This window comes from Electrophorus electricus, chromosome 2, assembly GCF_041902795.1.
Source record: "Electrophorus electricus isolate QZ-2024a chromosome 2, ASM4190279v1, whole genome shotgun sequence".
NCBI lineage: Eukaryota > Metazoa > Chordata > Actinopteri > Gymnotiformes > Gymnotidae > Electrophorus > Electrophorus electricus.
This window is the reverse complement of record NC_137498.1, coordinates 6,831,003-6,858,006: the sequence shown is the minus strand read 5'-3', so window position 1 is coordinate 6,858,006 and position 27,004 is coordinate 6,831,003. Positions and strand designations below refer to the sequence as shown.

Genomic DNA, 27,004 nt, shown 5'->3' with positions numbered 1-27,004 from the left:
TCAGGGACGGTTGCAGCATGTTACATATACATTATTTTTACTTTTGCTTTTTGCCTCATCTTAACTGATCCCTTGGCTGCAGGCTTCTCTCTTTTTTTAGGAAGTGGGAATAAGATTGGTGTGAGAGACGGTGAAGTCCAGTTCCAATGGCCCTGACTATATATGAGACTCTTCCCAGAATACTGAAGGGAACTCCTCAAAATACTGAAGGCCTCCTCCTCACTTTTGGTGTAGCCTACTGAAAACAAAGTGAACACAATGTCTGCTTTTATATGATTTATTCACTTATTCACGTTATGCCACCCCCCGCATGCAGGTATAAGAAAATACAAATATTTTGTTTGTTGTGACAGCCGAAGTGCCACAAGGCAAGGCGCAGGAAGCGCAGACATCTCTTGACGAAGACATGCATTTATTAAACGACCATTAACACCAACCTGAGTACGAACAAAGACCTACAACCACTCCAGTGACAGATGGGTTTAAATACGTTCATAAATGATGCATGTACAAAGGGGCAGATGTGCTGGACTGAACTAACAGCACTTAGGGAGTCATTTTGGGTCCATCCCACTGGGCCTCCACATCTCTGTGACAACTTAGTAAGAATGATGACATTCCGAGCCAACTTAAGTAAGAATTCTGACATTCTCATGTGAGATGTGAGACTGTGAGAGGAAGAAAGAGGACACACCAAATGACTTTTAAAAACTTATAAAACCCTACTGCCTCCCTATATTTGTTGTGTGTGTTGGGGATAGAAGTTTGTCAAAGCTTCATTTGAATACACTTCATCTCCACTGTAACTGTTGTTGTCAGAACATTCAGTAGACTGTATTGAAGAGTGTGTATGGTGTGTATCAGCAGTCCTGCTGTAGCCGTGTGTAGTGTGTGTGGAACTCAGTAAGAATGCAGGTGTGTGTTTATCTGCTCTGTGCTGCTGATGGTGAGTGTAACTTTCTCTCTACATCTGTTGATCATCAAATATCTACTCAGTAGCTACTTTATAAGAAACACTGAAAACATCTAGTAGGAGTCCAGTTAGAGACGACATCTCATATATTTCTGATAACGTATAAGAGGCACTCCATGTTATCTGAACATATAAGGTAGAATTTGAACAATTACGATTTGCTTTTTAGACTGCCATCAGTCATAAAACCAAATCTTGAAATCAATGTATTATTGTGGTGCAGTTAAATCTCATGCATATCAGCTGCAGCACTCAGGCTGCTGCCCTGTTCCTGCACTGATATACACACCAGACCTGAGAGCTTCACCTGGTATAAATACAACACAAACAGAAACACATGGGAAGTGATCTCCAGTGAGAGTGAACAGTACAGAAACAGAGTTCATACTTAGAACTGACCACACTTTTCTATTCTTGCAGAGGCTCCATATAAACCTATAACTCTTACTCCAGTGGACTCTGACACATCAAGTCCAACAGCTTCAACTAAACCTACTACAACAATGACATCTCCAAATGGTTATAAGTTATTAATTTCATCAACTACTACTGATGGTAAGATTAATCTGTTTAATAGTATTCTCCAATCAACACCATAAAATGATTCCCCACTAAATACTACTACTACTAACAATAATAATAGTAAGTGACATCAACAATTAATTTCTTAATGCAGGTCACTTCATATAGGATATATTTTGGGGCTACAATCCGGCACTTTTAAAAAATAATAAACCATTTGAAGCAGTAATGAACGGAGCATTCAATTCTGTTTGTCTAGTTGGTCAATTTCATAATATAAGCATATATTATGCAAGAAAGTGCTTGCATAACTGCGTAGCCTTAGTACTGAAACACCCGAGTAAAGCTAAGCCTTGTTTTGTTGAACATTGTTATATGATCAATTAGCCTAATTTTCAGTTAAAATTGTATAATGTCTTAAGAATTTATTAGTGTTGTTGTTTAGGTTGCATTTTGATCCTTAATGAGTGTTCAAATGACTTTGGATTATAACGAATACAGAGTGAGTGAATTGTACCTATGTGGAATGATTACTAATTAATTCATATATAGTTTACATGTATAGGTTATATTTACTTTATTTAGATTTTTTAATCTGAGCCTGATAACAAAATGATAGCGTAAAGAGGGGGAAATGATGTTAAAATGTGATTTATAATATGAGACTATAATGTCATTTCAGCTCACTTCTGTCATTGTTCTAAACAGCCACTGAACAGAATTTAGCGCTCCATTATGTCATAATTTGTGTCATTCTATTTCTGACCCCAGATCAGTTTATTGAGTGGATTTGCCGATGACGATCATTTTAGACAAAACATCAACAGAGACTACAAACAATTCTTCACGCATAAGAGGTACTGAGAAACGAAAACAAAACGTAAATAGAATTTAGTTTTATCTACAAAGGCAGATACTAAATATTTGATAAGGGAATCGTATTATAAACAAGTAGCCAATATGCGAATTGAAAATGAGAACACACATTTTAATGATAGAGAACTTTTGACTGAATGGAGAACTAATTAGTGGGCTGATAGTGAGCTCCCCGCCCCACTAGTCACGTGGTACGGCCCGCCGCCTGCAGTGGGAGTTCATGGTCTTGTGTGAAACCACGACTATGTAGTCACACACACCTGCACCGGGTTATTCTCCTAATGTCTGTGTGTGTTTAAAGCCCGGTTGGTGTGTGCATCCCTGTCGGTCTGTGTTGTCGCTAATGTTCACGTACGTGGTGCACTTTATGTTTGTAAGCTGTGTTCAATGTTGCTCATGTTCATCTTGCCTGTTTCGTGTGAGCGCCACTGTGTTCGTTATTCGTGTTCGTCTAATAAACGTCTGTCTACGTCAAGGGAGTTTGTGGGGACATCTCAGCTGTTTAATTTAACGGACCGCACAAATATTTTAAAATGCGGCATAAGTGAGTAGAGAATGAACGTTGATAAATAAAAGGGGAAGTAGCTGAAAATATTCGCGTAACTGAACTCCATTAGATGAAATGCGTTGACTGAGACAAGGAAAAGTGACTTCTGCGCTTGTTTTAGAAAAGCCTCTGTAAGACCACGAGTGTGGCCATTATGCACTGTCGGACAACAGGCAAACTTTGATTCACATTTTTAACATTTGTAGAAGAAATTGAGCTAAGGTTGGCCATTTGTTCAGTTATATAACTATATAAAACAATAAAGTCTATAGGCTTTGATTTCTCAATTCCATTGAGTTATGAAACTAGGCTACAAAAGGAATCCTGTCCACAAATGCATGTAAAATAAGCCTTGTTTATAGAAAATTGTGTTGTAATCAAAGCCTAATTTTCAGTTCAAATTCAATTACTTCTTAGGAATAAATCTTTAATTTTTAAAAATGTTTTTTTTTTTAGTTGTTCAAAAACAGATACAAACTGTTGACTTTTTAAAAGAAATAAAACGGCTTTATTATCGTTCAATACAATAGAGCTTTCTTCTGCACTTTCTAGATGCCAAGGGACAACTTCATTACTAATATCATTACCAGAAGACACAAGTCATAGAGACCCTGCTCCCATTGCTGGGCTTAAGCAGCATTACTCAGCCAATCTGGAAGAAAGTGTAAGTGTCTACATCATTTTATACTATAATTTTAATGATTTATATAGACTGTATCCGCAGTTTTATTTATTTAGCCTTCACACTTTCCTGACTAGTACAGATAGTAGTACAAAATATTCTGTCCATTAGTGGAGTTTCCACTGCCCAGGTGTGGTCAATGGATGATTCATTTCCTTTACAATTAATCACTGATTATTTCTCATTTCTCACCCAAGAAACAGGAGGACTGTAAGGAGGTTTGTACCATCCGGAGCAGAACTGCTGAACACTTTATGATCACAGAGTCAACGGGAGATATTTGCTCTTTGGACCACAGCGCCCATGTAGAAGGTGCAGATGTACTTTCTTGCATAAATCTAGCTTTCCATTAAGAACACACAGTAGGACATGATGTTTGTTCACTTTAAATATGTGCCTATACTTTATTATGTAATTTCATTTTTATTGATTTTTTTGGGGAAAAAAAAACATCTGTAGATGTAAGAGAGGATCTGGGTGGAGTAGGGGAATCTATTACAGAGGCAGTCAAAGTGGAGAACACCCCAGCTGGTGAGTAGCATCAAAGCACCACATCAATAATCAGAGTTTACATACATCCACTCCATGGACACCAGTTTAAAAATTATACTTTTACTTCAAATATAAAGGCTCAGAATGCAAGAAGTTGAAGAGAGTACGCATCTTCTTCAGACGAGCATGGCAGGCTATAAAAAGCACCTTGTCCTGTGCCAATTGCTCCAACAAAATTAGCCCTACTCTTTAACTTTTCCCAGCTCTTTTTACCAATTTATTTTGTATTTCTTTTTTCCGTTCATTTTCCCCAACCTATCTTTTCATTTTCTGAAATAACATCTTTTGACTTTTTGATTTATTTTTGATTAATAAACTTTACTTCATGCAAAGATATAGTCTGTTTGCATTCTGGACCTTTAAATCATATTTTTCATTCTAAGACCAACCAGGTTATAATTCTAATTTGGCCAAATAAATCTTGAATGATTCAACTCACTTTAATAACTTTTTTAGATTAGCACATATATGTACAGTTTCATGTCACTCACCTTTAGTGAAAGGAAGTACAGTAAAGAGAAAACACAAACTGAGCATCCTTGTCTCTATGGAAACACCACTGACTTCCCAGCACACACTGACAACTCTACACCCAGATCTCTACTACCACTGTGGACACGTAGTGACTCCAGAACTCTCACAGCATTACTTCAGTACTCCAGACCCTAATGTCCACCCAGCAGAGAGGAACTGGGAACAAATGAACTTGGCCAGAGCTCTTATGTTTCTTTTCAAGTTCACATCACCACCTTTACAGAGACATACAAAACCACACACAGTGCCATCATGTTCTTTGACCTGTGAGCACTCTGGTTGTTTCTTCCTTTGTGACGTATCCCACAACCCCACACTGACCATGATGCTGCATCTGTGAAACCATATAGGAGACACACGTGCTCATTATAAAGCAAAGGGGGTGGAGTCTGATGTAGAGGAGAGAAACAAACAGACATATTATCCCCTCACTCTTATTCTCAAACTCCTCTTTCTAAATTTATAGTTTTAAAATGCAGTTTATAGAGTTAATCACCTCAAAGCTTGCGCATATACAAATTTTTGCTTTACTTTTTCATGGCTTGATATATTTTATGTTTGCACTATCTTATGATGTCCTGTATACTTAATATTTTATTAATTGTATCAAATTTGTTTTATTGGTAAATATACTTTGAACTATTATGCACTGTCACTACAGAATGCTGTCTGCTTTATGTCTCCAGAGACTATAAGCATGCAAACACACCCACACACACACACACCCACACCCATATTCAAGAATTTCTAGATAGTGAGAGGACCTGCTTTTTGTTTGCTTTTTCAGTTTCCACATCACAATAATTTGTTGTGGACCATTGCTTATGCAGAAAGGTTCTTTAAGATTTTTTGTGAGTAATATGAAGTTTTGGATTTATTGAATGAGTCAAAAACAAACAACAAAAACCTGCATTACTCACAATAAGAACCTATTTGAACTTTGATAAACTCTATTAATCAGCCTTTGAACATGGACATGGTTTGGGTAGTACATGAGCAGTCCCTTTTCTCAGTGAAGTACTGACATCTCTCCTCACAGTACACAATATTACCCAAATTATCAGTAACCATACCAGTCCTCCTCATACTAAACCTGTTTTGTACTAAATTAAATTCAAACTGGACCTACCATTGAGAACACACTGGAGCCTAGTCCCAGTTTTAGTCTGTGTTTAAAACATCATCCTTTATCCCAATTTCACATTAGAATAGACCCAGCAGTCAGAGTTGTGCTGTTTTGATTATTACACTACACATTACAGAATAAATGTAGTATTTTGTACTATTTCTAGCTAGAAACCACTGATAAGCCTGTCATGGCATAAGGCAAGAAATAAATCTAGAAGGAAACTGAGCTTGTGAGTGTGTGACCATAGCTCAGCTGCAGAGGTGTTGAAGCAGCACGGTTGTCACTTCTGGTCTAAAATGGGCTTTAGATTCTGATCTGGTATCCACTGCCCACTGATTGGAACTGTGAGAAATGAAACCACAGCAGACATCAGACATCCTGAGCTCTCAGACCAGAACAGTCTCCTCCTTCTTCTGGGGCGTTCATAAGGTGTTTTGAGAGCAAAATATTTATTGACTTTAAAAACTGCACATATTCACATTAAGATGCCATACACTTATCAAATACTTTTCTACCACAATTTAGTCCACAAACCATATTTTTCTCACACCACTAATAGATTAAAAACACTGCTGTAAAAGTGGAGCATTCACTAAGCTGAGTTATTTCATGACACAAGTATCTACATGAAAGTAGGGTCATACACTACCATGACTGCAGATATTAGCATTAGGGTATTTATACAACAGTAGACAAACAGGGAATATCTGGGAACAATTACTGGGAGGGGTAAGAGACAAAACTCACATGAAACACATGTCAAGGGGCAGAGCAGGGGAGGAGCTACAAACTAAAACATACAAAAGCACATGGAGACAAAGACGTACTAAAGCAATAACATGTAATTGTCTTCTACTCTTTACTACAGTGTAGCCTATAGAAACACACTTATTGAAATTTATTTAATACTTCGTACAAAAGCCTTTGTTGGTGATGACAGCTTCAAGACACCTGTATGGAGAAACTAGTCGCATGCATTGCTCAGGTGTCATTTTGGCCCATTCTTCCACACAAACACTCTTCAAATCCTGATGGTTCCGTGGGCTCCTTCTATGAACTCTGAGCTTTAGTTCCTTCCATAGATTTTCAATTAGATTCAGGTCAGGTGATGGCTGGGTCATTCTACCGGCTTTATTTTCTTTCTCTGAAACCAATTGAGAGTTTCCTTGGCTGTGTCTTTGGGATCATTGTCTTGCTGAAATGTCCACCCTCCTTTCATCTAAATGGCAGCAGATTTTTATCAAGAATGTCTCGGTACATTTGTCCATTCATTCTTCCTTCAATTATATGAAGCGTGCTAGTGCCATATATTGAAAAACAGCCCCACGCCATGATGTTCCCACCTCCAAACCTCACTGTTGGTATGGTGCCTTTTGGCACCAAACATTGTGTGTATTACAGCATCCAAAGAGGGAGAGGATGAGGAAGAGCAACCATCACAGATGAGATCTGGGCTACTTTGGTTGACCAAATAGTTAAGCATGGGTTGTGTTTCAGAAAAGCTGAGCAGGGGTCCAGCCTAATCTAAGTCACTACACTATAGTCAGTGTCCCTGAGCAGCACAGGAGTGATGTCACAATGTGTGCAGCCATTAGCCAGGATGATGTCATTCATCATCATGTCACTCTTGGTCTCTACAACACTGCCCATGTCATCACCTTCCTCCATACACTACACAACACACTCATTCCCCATCACCAGGGGACTGGACCAGAGCAGTCCTGGTTTGTTGTTGTCTGCAATAGGTTTCTGCCAGGCTGCTCTGGTACACACTGAACACCCATGATGTGTTGTGCTTCACCTTCCACCACTTCCTAAATCTTGTTGAGGAGTTCTTTTCAGCATGGAGGTGGAAGGTCCATGATCACCAGCCCCACCTACACATACACCTTCTCCAGGTGATGGAGGAAGCTTGTGGTGACATTGATGATGAAGCATGTCAGGGGTGGATATGTCACTCCAGGTGGTACTTCCCTCACTGCCTGACCAGAGATAACATCACCTGTGATGTTGATAAGATCTTGTAGCCAAACCCTTGCAGGAGACAAGTCTATTTTGTTATCTTCTATATATTACAGTATATACAGCATGTGTGTTGCAGTAATGTTCATGCAAAAAAAATTAACTTTCCACTTGTAATTGTGTTTTACTTTATGGTGTGTATGTACTGAATATACATACATATATATACATACGTCTGAGTACTATGACAGACCTTTACAGCAGAATGCTGTGCTCTGCACAGTGGAAACTTAAAAAACACAAGCTAGTAGTGTTTTCCATTTATCATATCAGTGTGTAGTTGTCAGGCAGAAAAAGCCATATAATTGTATAGATGTATTTTATATTTGTATAGATGCTCTATATATATATATATATATATATATATATATATATATATATATATATATATATATATATATATATATATTAAAGTTTTATAAAAGTTAAAACTTATAGACCGAAATTTCCTAGTTAGTCACAATACTCTGTTTCTTAATGTTGTCAGTCTTAGTAATGTTCCTACAATTCCTACCTTATGCTGGTCTGAAGTAACTAATTAGCAATTAGCAAGTAATTAGCACTGGTTACTCTCTACCGGACCGAACCACAGCGCAGATTTCAGTGGCACTTAACAAATAAAGTCAACAAATTTACTTTATTCTCCCTTAACCCGGGTGGACAAGACATATTTGGAGTCCATATTTTGCTCCTTTAGTTTAGAACAAAAGCTACTAACATTGCTAACAAACACTGGAAGCCAACAGCAACGATAACCAATAGGATTTGTAAATAAGTCAGATATCGAGCTACATGTCCTCAAACCTCATCCAGGTCGCTTCCCGGTGACGTGTTTCTTCACTTGTCTAGTTCACAGTGAGTTATACGACACACCGACTAGTCTGGGAGACATTTATTAACACTTGGATGCCGTTTGACTGGCTTGAGATTGGCTTGTGGGCTTGTATTTATGAAGGCTATATTTGAGCTGCTGTTGACCTCCAGTGTTTGTTAGCAACGTTAGCATTTAACAGCTTTTGTTCTAAAGAGGCAAAATTTGGACTTGAAACATTTCTTGGTCGATAGACCGAATCTGGGGTAAGTGGTGAGCTGCTGCTCTCTGCTGCTCCCAGATATAAATACCTTTGTGTAAATGAATGTATGAGGATGACAACACCTGTAGAGAGAAGGTAACACTCACCATCAGCAGCGTGGAGCACAAGGAGCAGATAAACACACACCTGCATTCTTACTGAGTTACACACACGCTACACACAGCTACAGCAGGACTGCTGATACACACCATACACACTCTTCAATACGGTCTACTGAATGATCTGCCAGTTACACGTATAGTGGAGTGGAAATGCATTCAAATGAAACTTTGACTAACTAACCTCAACACAACACACACACCAAATATAGAGATGCAGGAGGTTTTGTAAGTTGTCGTGTGGTATGTCCTCTTTCTTCTTTATCATTCAGTGATCTATCAGATATTCTCACATTGTCAGTGAGGACGGTCTCATTCTTAGTTAAGCGGCTCTGTCCTTTGTCATAGTGAGTGAAATGTATGCTTAATGTATGCTTAAAAAAGCGACATACAGGTGAGGATTTTTTTTAAGTCTGATCTGATGTATTTTACCTGTAACAGTGAGTTTCATGTCTGTGTATTCACCCCCATTAATATTACACCTGAAGTCTCCCTCATCCTCCTCATTCAGGTGTGATATGAGTACACAGATCTCCTGGAGAGTCAACAATACCCAGCTGAAGTACAGTGAGATGAAGCACAGTGAAGAAAAGACACAAACTCAGCAGCATTGTCACTATGGAAACACCACTGACCTCGCAGCACACACTGACCACTATACACCCAGAACTCCACTACCACTGTGGACACACACTGACTCCAGCAGTCTCTCAGCAGTACTTCAGTCCACCAGACCCTAATGTCCACCCAGCAGAGAGGAACTGAGAACAAATGAACTTGGCCAGAGCTCTTATTTCTTCTTTTCATTTTATGATTAGCGGTTCTTTTTAGACTTCCCCAAACACACATGGTGCTATGTCATCCTCTGACTGCTGAGAACTCTTGCTGTCATTTCCTGTTCTCTTCCACGATGTTTTGTGGTACAAACACCCACACTGACCATGTGACTGCATCATGAAAACATCTGAAAGACACACAAATAATACTAGATACAAAGTGGCTAAAGAGATATCACACGTCTGCCGCCATTAATCACCTCACATTCACATGTAAACATACATACTCCACAGCAACATGCTTTTCCATGGCTCATAAACCTTTACACTCTCCATCTGTCCTGTGCTTTTATTTTGTTATTTTGTTTTACTGGTTAATATACAACCTGAATTATCCTTTGTGCACCCAGTCACAGATGTCCACACACGTCTACACACACACACACACACACACACACACACACACACACACACACACACAGGTCTGCAGTGCATGTGTATATTTGCCTTGAGTACCCCCACACACACTCATCTGTTGTACGTGTGTATATGGTGTGTGCTGTCCTCCACTATCCTCTCTAGTGCTGATCTGTGACTGTCTTACTGTACGTGTGATGTCCCTGCAGCAGGAGTGAGACATCACTGACTACATGAAGAACTATCTGACTGCTCCTCAACGAAGCCTGTCATACCTACACACACTGTTTTTAGGACTGTGGCGTGAGTGAGTGAGTGAACACATGAGAACTGAAACCGAGACAAACACTTCAGCTCACACACACTTCCCTCTTCCTACTTTCACTTGTTCAAATTTGTCCTCCCTCCCTCCTTTGGTCTGTGGTATTCTAACTTGTTCAAACATGCAGTTTGTCTCCATGCTGAATATTCAAGTTCACAGGAGCAAATAAGCACTATGAATTCATGCAAAATCTAAAGAGTGAGTTTTACATTTATGTGACACTTTTATCTAAAGCAACTTATACTTATGACTGAGTACAACTTGAGCAAATGAGGGCTAAGGGTCTTGCTGAAGTGCCCAACAATGGCAACTTGGCAGTGGTGGAGACTGAACGCAGGACCTTCTGACACACACACACACACACACACACACACACACACACACACACAGAGTGAAGAGTCAGAGATAGAACGGTATGTAACACAAATATGAAAACAGTGTCAGCAGAACAGAATCTGAGGCCACATGTGTCAGGCCTCTGCTACCAGGCCAGGGTTGAGAGGTCATCACTGACACCCCCAATGGAACGAAATAAATAAATATATTTAATACGGCCATGTGTTACTTATAAAGTAGCTACTTAGTAGATATTTGATCATCTACAGAATTAGAGAGAAAGTCACACTTACCATCAACAGCATGGAGCACAAGAAGCAGATAAACACACACCTGCATTTTTACTGAGTTCCAACCACACTACACACAGCTACAGCAGGACTTCTGATACACACCGTACACACACTCTTCAATACAGTCTACTGAATGATCTGACAACTAGACTTACAGTGGAGAGGAAGTGTATTCAAATGAAGTTCTGACAAACTAACCTCAACACAACACACACACTAAATATAGAGATGCAGGAGGTTTTGTAAGTTGTCGTGTGGTATGTACTCTTTCTTCCTTATCAGTCAGTGATCTATCAGATATTCTCACATTGTCAGTGAGGGCGGTCTCATTCTTAGTTAAGCGGCTCCGTCCTTTGTCATAGAGACACGATGTAGAAGCTCAGGGGGTGAGACCCAACATAACCTCCCTCACTGCTGTTTGGTCAGTTCATTTCACTGACACCCAAAGTACTTCAAATGATTATTAAAGAAAATAGCAGGTGGAATTACAGCAGCCACAGAACTGGCTACCTGAGACATTAAAAAAAGTGTGAACAGATGTTTAAAGGAGCATTTAATTTCAGAGCATTATTTTTACCCACAATGCATTGCATGAAACATAAGTCAGGGTGAATTTTAATTGCACATTTTCAGCTTGAGTAGGGTGTTTCCATTTCAAATTTGATGGATAATTAGTTTGCAGGAGAGATGTGTTTGCTGGTCAAAAGATGGTCTTCACTCTATAAGAATGTCACTCCACCACCAGAGATGTGAACTCTACTCACACCACAAATGTACTGTTGCGTTCAACTTCTACATATCAAAAGCCTTTTCTTGGTCCATATAATAATGCTGAGGTTAAAGGTATGAATTATGTAAATTTAAAAAAATACATTTATCTTGTAGAATGAAAGTTTGACATTTTTCTTTTTATAAATCAGTCTTAATAAGAAATTTGTCATTTTTATAGTCCTAGGGTTGCCTTATGATTTATGTAAAATTTGTAGCATTTACCACCTAGTGGTAAAACGTTAAATTGCAGTTTTTACTGGATTGTAACTTAATTGTTGGTTTGAATTTTTTCTACTTGTAAACTCATAAGAAGTCTGTTGATTCTCCTACATTCTGACTCTATTCTCTTAATTATGAGTAGGGGTGAGTAAATGCAGTGACTAATCCCCCTACAAAGGCATAATGATCCATTACACTAATAAAAATTGCACTGTACTGTTACCACCAAGATTTATTATTTAAAGTAACATTTACTCTGTCACCACGTAATGATTACTTACTCTGATTATTTGATTATTTGTCTTAGTGCATAGATATCTGTGATATATATATATATATATATATATAACTATAAAATCCACCTGATAAAAATAACTGGCAGAATTATCGAATTTATCAACTTTTACAATACATTTTCAGATCATATCTAATGCTACAGCATGGATTATAAATAACACACACACTTTTATATACTCACAACCCACTTTACTAGAAATAGAAAGACGACCTGGGGCACAGGGTCTGTGAGTTTGTAGACAAAAACAAATGCATCTATTTAATGTTTTATATATGGATCCAAAGGGAATTATAAAATAAAATTAATGTCATAACTCATAATTGGTAAACAGTACAACACCTGATCATGTCTTACATGTTACCTGACTCTTAAATATGTACATGTATCAATTGGACTAGTGAAAGTTTATTAGCACTTGAAACAAACTGATGTTATATAGACTGTCGTCTAAACATCTACAGCAAAAGACTGGACTGTCCAATTAAAGTGAAAGCTAAAATGACCTAAAATGTCTATAGACTATTGACTAAATGTTTATAATCAAGGACTAAATTCTCCAAATAAAGTGAAAGCTGCACTATGTAGAATGAACGTTGTCCACTACACTATCTGACGGAAACCTTGGCCTCACCAGGAGAAACAGTGTCATCTTGAGGACTCACGGTGCCCTGGGCCTACATGGCACTGTATTTATTGTGCCCTACGCCCTGGTGGAGCGATGTTTACCCTGCCATGCCCCTGGGTAATATGGTGTTTAACATGCCCCAGGCTCTTGGTGGTGCTGTGTTTACCGTGCCTGGGCTCTGCTGCATCCCTCCCACAGGATGGTGTGGCTGTGCACTGTTCAGTGAACTGTGCTGGCGTGGCCGTGTTTCTCTGCTCCACCTCCCGAGTCTGTGTCCATGACCACTGGGAGGCGTGTCTTTGGTGGGGGAGACTGTAACGGTGCCCTCTGTCTGGCTACGGTGGCAGCTACCACGTGGCTTTTGTTTATATTGTGTCTTTTGTTTAAAGAATTTTTGTGTTTTGCTGTTGTGCCGTGCCACGCACAGGTCGCGTGTGCTCCGTCTCAGTCACTGTGCCACCTGTGTCGTTATGTCTTTCTTTCTTTCTTTCCTTTTAAACCCCCTTTTTTAAGTGCTGCAACAGTTATTGTTACGTTGAGTTTCTTTCATTGTCTTCTGTGCCCATTCTTAGTTTCTCTTTGTTTGCTTTGTCTGACTCTTCAGACAGAAACTGACGCTTCCTCCCTTTTTTGTACATTCTTCACCTGTGAAAGAACGCATGCATCTCTATTCATGGTTGTGGTGCAACTCTGGAAATCAATCACAGCTCGGGCAGAAGATAATATTTCAATGCTTTATTTAAGTTCACTGTGCCCAGTGTTGACACAGCACAAACCTGTTCTCACTTTCCTGAACCCTTTATCCATCTGTCTGAGTTTTATAATTGCTAAACTTTAGTGTGTCTCTTGCTCTGAGAGGACAGAATACAAGAGCTGAATAACAGGAACCATGTGCGTGATTACAGCTGTCAAATGTGATGGAAAGAGTGAGTTGGCTGTCGTCCAGGAAAGGAGCACTTGAGGAACAGCAGAGGGGTCAGGGAAACCACAAGGATGTAGAGGAACTAAAGAAAGTGTGTGTGACCATGCGCTCACTCAGAGGGCTCACTCTCCTTACAGTTACTCTGTAAGAGAGACTGAGTCCCTTGTGCACAAAGGTATTATGTTGAAATATGAGGTAAATAAATAATAAATAAAAGTGCAACACTTGAGACTTAAACGTGCTGTGTAACCAAATGTGCATTTTCAAAAAGCTTTCAAAACTAGCTGTGACGGCCAGGAATCGCTCAAACTGTGTGAAAGTTCTCAGAGAGGTCAGTGGCACCAACAGTACAAAGAGCTCTGAAAGTACTAAGTACAAGTTAGTTAATATGAAAAAAAAGACTGCCTTCCTGTATAGCTGATAAAAATAACTGCATTTATGTACGCAAATCAGTTAGCGTGTTCGAAGACTGCAGCAGCTGAGTTTGGAGTGAGACTACACAGACTCACAGGAATCAATACCAGAGCTAACGATGTCAGCGTACAGGGTTTTGGCATCATTAATGTTAACTAAAGGATAAATGCTGTACAATATTCCTGCTCTATTTGAAACACCCCCTCAGTGGTTAATGTTTAAAGGACTGACCTCAGATTACATCAAATAAGCTATAAAATGAATGAACTCAATCCTAATAGTTTATTTCTGACAGGACGTGGATGGTAAGTAAATGTACTGTAAGATGACTGATATTCTGGAGATACAACTAATTTTTTCCTCAGATCTTGTTTGAACTAAATGACAAACACTTCAACAGCCATCTATTACATCTTTAAAAATCTAAAAATGGAATTAAAGACTAGACTCAGAAGTAGTCTCCATGCAGGCTATCACGTATATACCTCTCTTATGAAAATCCATGTGGAGTTGTGTTTAAATGAACCTGCATGTGACACATTTTAAATCTGTGCAGTGCTTCTGCAGGTGTTAAAATGTGGGGAAAGGTCCAGTGCTGTTTGATTGTTGTTCTCATACTGTCAGTGGACTGGACTGTAGGCATCAAGGACCAGGATCATGATCAAGACCATTCAGCAGATCACCATCAACATCTCCATCATGGCAAGGATGCAGCCCACCCCCATCACGATGGAGAAGACAAACCCTGCCACAAACTCTCACCCCACAATGCAGACTTTGCCTTCTCCCTCTACAAGAAGCTGGCCAGCCATCCTGACACCCAGGGCAAGAATATCTTCTTCTCTCCTCTGAGTATCTCCATGGCTCTATCCATGCTGGCCCTGGGGACCAAGAGCAATACCCACTCACAAATCTTCAGCACCCTGGACTACAGTGCTCTCACAGCTGATCAGGTTAATGAAGGCTATGAGCACCTTCTCTACATGCTGGACCACAACCAGGATGCCCTACTGTTGGAGATAGGAGAAGCTGCAGCTGTACAAAAAGGCTTCAAGCCTGAAGACAAGTTTCTGAAAGACATCCAGCACTTTTACAAAGGTGAAGCCTTCAGTGTGGACTTTTCCACACCTGAAGTTGCTGTGCAAGAGATCAACAAGTTAATTGCCAAAAAGACCAAGGACATGATCACTGATATGGTCAAGAGTCTGGATGCTGCCACTGTGATGATGCTCATCAACTATATGTATTTCAAAGGTAAGAGTAGACAAGTAGAACCCACTAGAGATTAAATAATTTTTCATGTATTTCACCTGAACTGCAGTAACCAGTTTTGTATTTCACTCTGTCAGGTAAATGGCAAGAGGCTTTTAAAGTGGAGGACACCAGCAAAGGTGACTTTCATGTGGATGAGAACACCACAGTGTCTGTGGATATGATGAACAGAAATGGTGAATATGACTTCTACTATGACCAGGGCAACTTTACGTCCGTTATCATGCTGCCATATAATGGAAACGCCTCCATGATGATCGTTCTGCCTGACCAGGGAAAAATGGAGGAGTTGGAGAAACACATCAGCAAGGATCACCTCAAGTACTGGAAGGACAAAGTCCACAAAATGTAATGTATCATGAAATGCTTTTTAAAATATACTTTCATTTATACATATTAAGTACTACCACAAAGTAAAACCTTTACTCCCTGACAAGGTTACCAATGACAAAAATGTATTAAATAAATATTTTTGCTTATGCTATTCCATGTAAGAGTGCGTTTGCATGACTGACCATGTCTGTTCTCCAGCACTTTGGACTTGTATATGCCCAAGTTCTCAGTGTCTGCTTCCTCCTGTCTTGGGGACACTCTGAAGGAGATGGGAATGGTTGATGCATTCTCAGACAGTGCAGACTTCTCTGGAATCAGTACAGGGGCCAAGGTGGCAGTTTCCAAGGTATGTGGAGAAATGCTGTCATGTCTAGAGTGTCACATTATGAGTGTGGGAAATATTGTTAATAGACTGCCCATCTTAAATATCCAGTAGAATTTTGACTGCACTCTGAGCCTCAAATTTAAAAAAAAAAAGTGAATTTCTAGGTTTGCCTCTCTTGATATGACACAATATAAAGTTACATTTGTATAGTGCCTTTCAAGTACCCAAGGACACTTTACAATCAACACACTGCACAATGCTTTGACATCCAGTCAACACACTGGTGAGAAGCAGCAGGCAAATTCCATCTGTTGTCCACCAAGGACTGTTCAGAAGTTAATGCATCTACTGCTTACATACATTAAAGTGTCATTCAATGACTGCCCAGACTGGTCCTTCCCCACAGGTCCTGCACAAGGCCATCCTCAGTGTGGATGAGCTGGGCACTCAGGCTGCAGCTGCAACTACTCTTGAATTCATGCCCTTGTCATTGCTTTTCAAAACAGAAGTCAACAGACTGTTCCTAGTCTTCATTGTGGAGAAGAACACCAGGAGTATCCTGTTCATGGGAAAGATAACCGACCCCACTGTGTAGTGGTAGACGTCTCCCACACAGTCTAGTCAGCAGTACGATGGGAGTGCTACTGAATTCTCTCTCATATCAATTAGCAACAAATATAGTCACATCTCTGTATTATCTCGGAGCAATGAAAGGCTAAAGGTTGTGCTAGTATAGTGAGCTACAAATAGAAGGGACTTCATTTAGCTATAATTAAACTTAAAATTAAATGCACCTTTCAGACTTAGTCCAGTTCCCATACACCAGATATGAGAAAAAGTAACAGACTGTTGGATTATTGCTGATGGCACAGTGAATACAGATGTATTCAAACCCAGGCATCTGAATGGAAATAAAGTTGTTGAGTGATATTTGAATGGGTCTTCATTTGTTTTGACAAACCAATCATGGCAGTCTGTAGCACACAAATCAGGGGCAGTTATAACATTAGGGATGTTTGTCATATGTATCAGTGTTTCATACACGTATTACTTAAGTCATATGGAGCTATGTAATTCTAAAACAGACATAGCGATGTGACAAACATACATTAAGCTCCAAACTCTCTAACTGTCCTGTGATTCATTTATAAATCAGTTTTGAATTCTTTCCCAGTGTGTTGTCTTGTATGTTGATTCGCTATGATGATCTGATCACAGCAGTTGGTGCAACATCCAGGCCCCTCTGAGTCTGTCAGGGTTCAAAATCAGATTTATCACCTTTGATTTGGTGTCAGATAAAGGAATAAGAATTACACTAACGCTGTGTCTAAGCCAGTAACTGGATGGGCCATTTTTGTAAAAATATGTATACAGTTGTAGTTTGTCCATTTGAACAGTAACTGAGTCAGAAATCAAACTTCAAAATGCTGTTCTCCATTTAAAGAATGTACAATGTATGGTAGCTAGATCTGACATTGAGGATTTTAGAGGGGATCTTTTTTTTTTTAAGCTGCTGCATTAGAGAGTAAAAAGTTTTGTTCTTTTTTCAAATGTATTTGATCTTATATGACTTAATGTCTGTACTGGATCTGAAAACCCCCTTTTCCTGTAACAGATATCTTAACTTTATTATATATCTCTAGGATTAGGTAAAACCATGCATATTAAAAGTAATATTTTTAAAACCATTTTATTCCTAGATTTAGTGCTTAGATTTTTGCCAAGGCCCAATCCCCTCTCATTTTTCCTCCTACCCCTTGTTTTCAAGTGTCATCTTGCCCCTTGGGACTGAGTTACAAAGGGTAGTGGTTGAAATCTTCCCCCTTGCTTCTGCATCCATTTTTTCAATGATTCACAAGGAATTCTGAGAAATTTCTCATAACACTCAATTTTGAGTGAGACTCTGAATCCCTCAGTTTGGAGGGCCATTTAGCCCTAAGACCTCACCCTAGCCCTCTATCAGACACCCAACCCCTACTCATGAACACCACATATGGAGGGCCAGGGCTAAGTGGTAGGGTCAAGGGGTGAAATGTGATTGGGCCCAAGTGAAGGTGTATGAGACACAGGAACATGATAAATAATGATGTTACTGGGGGCCGCAATGACTGGATTTAAACCTCTGTGCTAGCTGAGCTGTTTTTAAAAAGAAACACGTGATCTGAGCGAGCTGTTAGTCGTGGTTTTGGTCCTTGAGGTTTTAACCAGCAATTTTTAGTATTAAGTGTAACGGCTCATATCAAAGGCAGAGTCTAATTATAACTGATCACCCAGGCTCTGTTTAACTGGCTTGTCAAATATCTTTCAAATACGCAATAAATAGAATAATACAAATGTTTACACTTTAATACAAGAAAAAAGGATTTGTGGTGGAGGGGACATAAACATCCATAGTTTGAAAAACCATTCATTACCAAAAAACAACCCACACTATTGCTGATTTTATGTATTTATGCTGTGTGATGTTTGCTGTGTATACACTTTATATTTACACTCTATTGCTGATTTTATGTATTTTATGTTTATAAAGTGTTATGGCTACACTATAAGTAGCATATGCAGATTTTGTCCACCAGTAGACTGGCTGTGTTACATGGCTGCTTTAATGGCAAGTTGTCAACAAGGAGGCTTTTTCAGCCTTCTGGTGGTTTCTCAAGCCTCGTCTTTCTTCCCCCACACACTGAAACCACAACATGCATGTCTAGTTCACAGAGGCACCAGGGGCCCCGTGGGCTCTGTGAAACTACACAATGAAAAAACAGACCTCAGGTGTTCTCAGGACTCACAAGACACTACATTACTGTAGTGACATCCTTGTGGACTTCAATGAAGTACGGCTGAGAGATTTCTGGATTGATCTCTGGAGTCAGTGTGTGTCCACAATGGTGGTGGAGTTATGGGTGTAGAGTTGTCAGTGTGTGCTAGTGTTTCCATAGTGACAATGCTGCTGAGTTTGTGTCTTCTCTTCACTAAAGGTGAGTGTGAAATTCTCTTTTAATGCTGAATTGCATTAAATTGTACATTTATTTGTTAATATAAAAATGTTATTTAAGCAAGCTGACTTTTTTCAGGTAGAACTGGAAAAATGTTTTTCTTAACAAATAATTATTAAATATTTCTGCATATCGTATGATTCCATCTTATGAAGTCTGTGTACTTTTTAATATAGTTAAAATATAATTATATTAGATTTCCTGGTATATGTTTCTATAGGCTACACTGTGGTAAAGAGTAGAACACAATTACATGTTATTGCTTTAGTATGTCTTTGTCTCCATGTGCTTTTGAATGTTTTGGTTCGTAGCTTCTCCCCTGCTCTGCCCCTTGACATTTGTCTCATGTGAATTTTGTCTCTTACCCCTCCCAGTAATTGTTCCCAGATATTCCCTGTTTGTCTCCTGCTGTATAAACACCCTAATGCTAATGTCTGCAGTCATGGTAGTGTATGACTCTACTTTCATGTAAATACTTGTGTCATGAAATAACTCAGCTCAGTGAATACATCAAATATAACATACAGGCTCCACTTTTACAGCAGTGTTCTTAATCTATTAGTGGTGTGAGAAAAATATGGTTTGTGGACTAAATTGTGGTAGAAAAGTATTAGATATGTGTATGTATTTTAATGTGAGTATGTGCAGTTTTTAAAGTCAATAAACATTTTGGTCTCAAAACACCTTATGAACACCCCAGAAAAAGGAGGAGACTGTTCTGGTCTGAGAGCTCAGGATGTCTAACGTCTGCTGTGGTTTCATTTCTCACAGTTCCAACCAGTGGGCAGTGTATGCCAGATCAGAGTCTAAAGCCCATTTTAGACCAGAAGTGACAACCGTCCTGCTTCTGCACCTCTGCAGCTGAGCTGTGGTCACACACTCACAAGCTCAGTTTCTTTCTAGTCTATTTCTTGCCTTATGCCATGACAGGCTTATCAGTGTTTTCTAGCTAGAAATAGTACAAAATACTACATTTATTCTGTAAAGTGTAGTGTAATAATCAAAACAGCACAACTTTGACTGCTGGGTCTATTCTAATGTGAAATTTGGATAAAGGATGATGTTTTAAACACAGACTAAAACTAGGACTAGGCTCCAGTGTGTTCTCAATGGCAGGTCCAGTTTGAATTTAATTTAGTACAGAACAGGTTTAGTATGAGTAGGACTGGTATGGTTACTAATAATTTTGGTAATATTGTGTACTGTGAGGAGAGATGTCAGTACTTCACTGAGAAAAGGGACTGCTCATGTACTACCAAACCATGTCTATGTTCAAAGGCTGATTAATAGAGTTCATCAAAGTTCAAATTGTGAGTTCTTATTGTGAGTAATGCAGGTTTCTGTTGTTTGTTTTTGACTCATTCAGTAAATCCAGAACTTCATATTACTCATGTGGTGGAATTTTGAATAAACAGCAAGTCAGACGTGATTAAAAGAATAATTTAATAAAGAAAATAAGACATACAAAACACAGCTGTGTGAGAGCTAATGCTCTAAAGCGAAAGCTCTAAAGAGGTAGACTGACTCTGTTCCTTATATCTAAACTTCACTTCCCCCAGGGAGGGGTGCTTGGTCATCCTATTTACCCATTTCCTGCTCCTTATCGCGCTAAACACTTTTGCACATACCAGGATGCTCTGTTCCACCAGGACAGACACAGTTTGCTAGTTCCTCTTTATCAGCATTAGTCGCACGACACATGCAAGATCACGAAGCAGCTGATTCAGCAGTCGTTTTGTTCACACAATATACAAAGACAGAATGTGCAGACTAAACTATTCATATAGGATTACATAGAGAAAGGATTAACATGATTATATATGAATCACATGATAATACATGATCGAATAATAATTTCCATCACACTCACAAAAAATCTTAAAGAACATTTCTGCATAAGCAATGGTCCACAACAAATTATTGTGATGTGGAAACTGAAAAACCAAACAAAAAGCAGGTCCTCTCACTATCTAGAAATTCTTGAATGTGTGTGTGTGTGTGTGTGTGTGTGTGTATGTATGTTTGCATGCTTATAGTCTCTGGAGACATAAAGCAGACAGCATTCTGTAGTGACAGTGCATAATAGTTCAAAGTATATTTACCAATAAATCAAATTTGATACAATTAATAACATATTAAGTACACAGGACATCATAAGATAATGCAAACATAAAATATCTCAAGCCATGAAAAAGTAATGCAAAAATTTGTATATGTGCAAGCTTTGAGGTGATTAACTCTATAAACTGCATTTTAAAACTATAAACTTAAAAAGAGGAGTTTGAGAATAAGAGCGATGGGATAATATATGTCTGTTTGTTTCTCTCCTCTACATCAGACTCCACCCCCTTTGCTTTATAATGAGCATGTGTGTCTCCTATATGGTTTCACAGATGCAGCATCATGGTCAGTGTGGGGTTATAGGATACATCACAAAGGAAGAAACAACCAGAGACCTCACAGGTCAAAGGACATGAGGGCACTGTGTGTGGTTTTGTATGTCTCCGTAAAGCTGGTGATGTGAACTTGAAAAGAAACATAAGAGCTCTGGCCAAGTTCATTTGTTCCCAGTTCCTCTCTGATGGGTGGACATTAGGGTCTGGAGTACTGAAGTAATGCTGTGAGAGTTCTGGAGTCAGTGTGTGTCCACAGTGGTAGTGGAGATCTGGGTGTAGAGTTGTCAGTGTGTGCTGGGAGGTCAGTGGTGTTTCCATAGAGACAAGGATGCTCAGTTTGTGTTTTCTCTTTACTGTACTTGCTCTCACTAAAGGTGAGTGTGAAATTTTCTCTTAATGCTGAGTGACATGAAACTGTACATATATGTGATAATCTAAAAATGTTATTAAAGTGAGTTGAATCATTCAAGATTTATTTGGCTGAATTAGAATCATAACCTGGCTGGTTTTAGAATGAAAATATGATTAAAAGGTCCAGAATGCAAACAAACAAAATCTTTGCATGAAGTAAAATTTATTAATCAGAAATAAATCAAAAAGTCAAAAGATGTTTTTTTCAGAAAATGAAAAGACAGGTTGGGGAAAATGAAGGGAAAAAAGAAATACAAAATAAATTGCTAAAAAGAGCTGGGAAAAGTTAAAGAGTAGGGCTAATTTTGTTGGAGCGCTTGGCACAGGACAAGGTGCTTTTTAGAGCCTGCCATGCTCGTCTGAAGATGATGCGTACTCTCTTCAACTTCTTGCATTCTGAGCCTTTATATTTGAAATAAAAGTATAATTTTTAAACTGGTGTCCATGGAGTGGATGTATGTAAACTCTGATTATTGATGTGGTGCTTTGATGCTACTCACCAGCTGGGGTGTTCTCCACTTTGACTGCCTCTGTAATAGATTCCACTACTCCATCCAGATCCTCTCTTACATCTACAGATATTGTTTTTTTCCCCAAAAAATCAATAAAAATGCAATTACATAATAAAGTACAGGAACATATTTAAAGTGAGCAAACCATGTCCTACTGTGTGTTCTTAATGTAAAGCTAGATTTATGCAAGAAAGTACATCTGCACCTTCTACATGTACACTGTGGTCCAAAGAGCAAATATCTTCCGTCGACTCTGTGACCATAAAGCATTCAGCAGTTATGCTCCGGATGGTACGAACCTCCTTACAGTCCTCCTGTTTCTTGGGTGAGAAATGAGAAATAATCAGTGATGAATTGTAACGGAAATGAATCATCCATTGACCCCACCTGGGCAGTCGAAACTCCACTAATGGACAGCATATTTTGGATTGCCATCTGTACAAGTCAGGAAAATGTGAAGGCAAAATAAATAAAACCGTGGATGCAGTAAAAAAGATGTAGACACTTACACTTTCTCCCAGATTGGCACAGTAATGTTGCTTAAACCAAGCAATGGGAGCAGGGTCTCTATGACTCTTCTGGCTCCTGGTAATAATATTAATAATGAAGTTGTCCCTTGGCATCTAGAAAGGGCAGAAGAAAGCTCTATTGCACTGAACGATAATAAAGCTGTTTACTTTCTTTTAAAAAGTCGTAACAGTTTTCATGTATTTTTGGACATTAAAAAAAAAAACTTTAATTTTTAAGAATTAAAGATTTATTCCTAAGAAGTAATTAAAATTTGAAATGAAAATTAGGCAGTTTTCTACAAAACAAGGCTTATTTTACATGCATTTGTGCAAAGGATTACCTTTGTACCCCAGTTTCATATCTCTATATGGAAATGAGAAATCAAAGCCTGTAGACTTTATATATTCATATACAGTTATTATGTAACAGAACAAATGGCCACCCGTAGCTCAATTTCTTCTACAAATGTTAATAAATGTGAAACAAAGGTTGTCCGTTGTCCGACAGTGCATAATGGCCACACTCGTGGTCTTACAGAGGCTTTTCTAAAACAAGCGCAGCAGTCACTTTCCCTTGTCTCAGTCAACGTATTTCATCTAAAGGAGTTCGGTTACCCGAATATTTTCAGCTACTTCCCCTTTTATTTATCAACGTTTCCTTTTAGCTAGTTCATTCTCTATTCACTTATTCCGCATTTTAAAATATTTGTGCGGTCAGTGAAGTTAAACAGCTGTGACGGCCCGAGTGCCGCAGGTCCCACAAACTCCCTTGACGTAGGCAGACGTTTATTAGACGAACACGAATAACGAACACAATGGCGCTCACACGAAACAGGCAAGATGAACATGAGCAACATTGAACACAGCTTACAAACATAAAGTGCACCACGTACGTGAACATTAGCGAGAACACAGACCGACAGGGATACACACAGACATTAGGAGAATAACCCGGTGCAGGTGTGTGTGACTACATAGTCGTGGTTTCACACAAGACCATGAACTCCCACTGCAGGCGGCGGGCCGTACCACGTGACTAGTGGGGCGGGGAGCTCACTATCAGCCCACTAATTAGTTCTTCGTTCAGTCAAAAGTTCTCCATCATTAAAATGTGTGTTCTCATTTTAAATTCGCATATTGGCTACTTGTTTATAATACGATTCCCTTATCAAATATTTAGCTTCTAATTTGGGAAAAAAAACTGCCTTTTTAGATAAAACAAAATTCTACTTACGTTTTGTTTTCGTTTCTCAGTACCTCTTATGCGTGAAGAATTGTTTGTAGTCTCTGTTGATGTTTTGTCTAAAATGATCGTCATCGGCAAATCCACTCAATAAACTGATCTGGGGTCAGAAATAGAATGACAAATTATGACGTAATCGAGCGCTAAATTTTGTTCAGTGGCTGTTTAGAACAATGACAGAAGTGCAGCTGAAATGACATTATAGTCTCATATTATAAATCACATTTTAAAATCATTTCCCCCTCTTTACGCTATCATTTTGTTATCTGGCTCAGATTAAAAAATCTAAATAAATAAAGTAAATATAACCTATACATGTAAACTATATATTAATTAATTAGTAATCATTCCACATAGGTACAATTCACTCACTCTGTATTCGTTATAATCCAAAGTCATTTGAACACTCATTAAGGATCAAAATGCAACCTAAACAACAACAATAATAATAAAATCTTAAGAAATTATACCATTTTAACTGAAAATTAGGCTTATTGGTCACAATACAATGTTCAACAAAACAAGGCTTATCTTTATTCTGGTGTTTCAGTACCAAGGCTACGCAGTTATGCAAACACTTTCTTGCATAATATATGCTTATATTATGAAACTGAACAACTAGACAAACAGAATTAAATGCTCCGTTCATTACTGCTTCAAATGGTTTTTTATTTTTTTAAATATATTTTTTTAAAGTGCAGGATTGTAGCCCCAAAATAACCTGCATGTGGTTTTACAGGGGCTATTCCAATATGTGTTTTATAACACAACATTTCGATCTCATCTTCACAAAGGTTAATTACTGCTGAAAAGAAAAAAAGGTTAGCATACATTTTAAAAATGTTTCTTATATCTTATAAAGAACACCCAACCAAACAACCTAGCTACAAAGAGACAAGGATAAAAAACACTACATGTATTATATAGGCATACAGATTTGAAATTAATGTGGTGAGTGCAGTGGACAGGATGGAGTCTAGAATTCATCATCTGTTGAGGCATCCGTGGCAACATCCTCATATGGCTCTTCAGTGTCTTCATCAGTCTCACCATAACCTGCCACCATTAGGTGGTGTGTTTCTTTCACAGCTACCAGGTCTGTCTTCAGCTCCTCAGGCTTTGGGAATACAACACTGTGCAGGCCACGGTAAGCTTGAGCAGAAATTCCTGAAGCGTAGTTTAACAAATCAAACTGGGTAATAAAAGCACCATGAAAAAACAACACAAAAAAAATCTACAATCTAACAACCAAACATCACACATCATTAAAAATAAACACAAACAATCTTACATTCTGAATGCAAGATTATATATAATCAGGCCATAAACACAACATGAATGAACATGAAATGATCATATTAATAGGGGTTTGAAAAGTAGGAGCCAGTGAAGAGTCAGGTATGAAAGCTGGGAAACATTCCTAAAGTATCTATAAATATGGCCCTTTGTAGGAAAGATCATCTGTAAAGCAGTTCAAGAACATATCTGTAAGGCAGGCTTGAACCCAGGTCACCTAAGTAACGAGACCAATAGCCTACTGGGTAAGCAACAATGCTTTTAACAATGGTGGGTCCCTGTGCAGAACAGTTAGATCTTGGATCAGGTAAAACAAAAGGTAAATAACTAAACACCATGCCGAGCGTGGAAAAAGGGAGAACAAAGGACATGACAGGAAAAAATGGAAACGCAGACGCACTGAGGAAAACCAAACTAAAACTTCCCAAACAAAACCAGAAAACAGGGAGGAACTTGAATGGCTAAGGGAAGCCTTGGGAGAGAGACAGACTCCAGATGGAAAACTGGAGAGGGGAGGGAACACATAAAAACATAAACACCCTCACAGACAAGAAGTGAGGTGTAGCACGAGGGCTCACAGACTTCAATACCCAAAGCTAGTGGCTAGGAGCTTGGATCAAAACTTTAGCAAAGACCCAGCACTGAATGACGGGGTCACGGGGCTTTTATAAGGTCTAACCCAGCTGTGGGGTGTTAAACCTGATTAGTGTCGTGGTTGACTCGAGGCCTCCCTCTGGTGGCCGGAGGGGCCTTGGCCTGGTGCCAACCCTTACAGTATCCTATATGAAGTGAACTACATTAAGAAATTAATTGTTGATGTCACTTACTATTATTATTGTTAGTAGTAGTAGTATTTAGTGGGGAATCATTTTATGGTGTTGATTGGAGAATACTATTAAACAAATGAATCTTACCATCAGTAGTAGTTGATGAAATTAATAACTTATAACCATTTGGAGATGTCATTGTTGTAGTAGGTTTAGTTGAAGCTGTTGGACTTGATGTGTCAGAGTCCACTGGAGTAAGATTTACAGGTTAATATGGAGCCTCTGCAAGAATAGAAAAGTGTGGTCAGTTATAAGTATGAACTCTGTTTCTGTACTGTTCACTCTCACTGGAGATCACTTCCCATGTTTTTCTGTTTGTGTTGTATTTATACCAGGTGAAGTTCTCAGGTCTGGTGTGTATATCAGTGCAGGAACAGGGCAGCAGTACTGAATCTCCTGCGTATACAGTGATCTCTGTGATCCTGTGATGTTCCAGTGTACAGCCTTCAGCTACACCAGTTGAAG

General features: G+C 38.8%; 1 protein-coding gene across 1 annotated transcript; it reads left to right on the top strand.

The window, feature by feature from the left end:
• Positions 1-14,997: 14,997 nt before the first annotated feature.
• Positions 14,998-16,947, top strand: LOC145660012 (alpha-1-antitrypsin homolog). Its single transcript, XM_081723999.1, has 4 exons — positions 14,998-15,676; positions 15,772-16,042; positions 16,226-16,373; positions 16,759-16,947. The coding sequence occupies exons 1-4, from the start codon at positions 14,998-15,000 to the stop codon at positions 16,945-16,947; spliced, it is 1,287 nt and encodes a 428-aa protein (XP_081580125.1).
• The last annotated feature ends 10,057 nt before the right edge of the window (positions 16,948-27,004 follow it).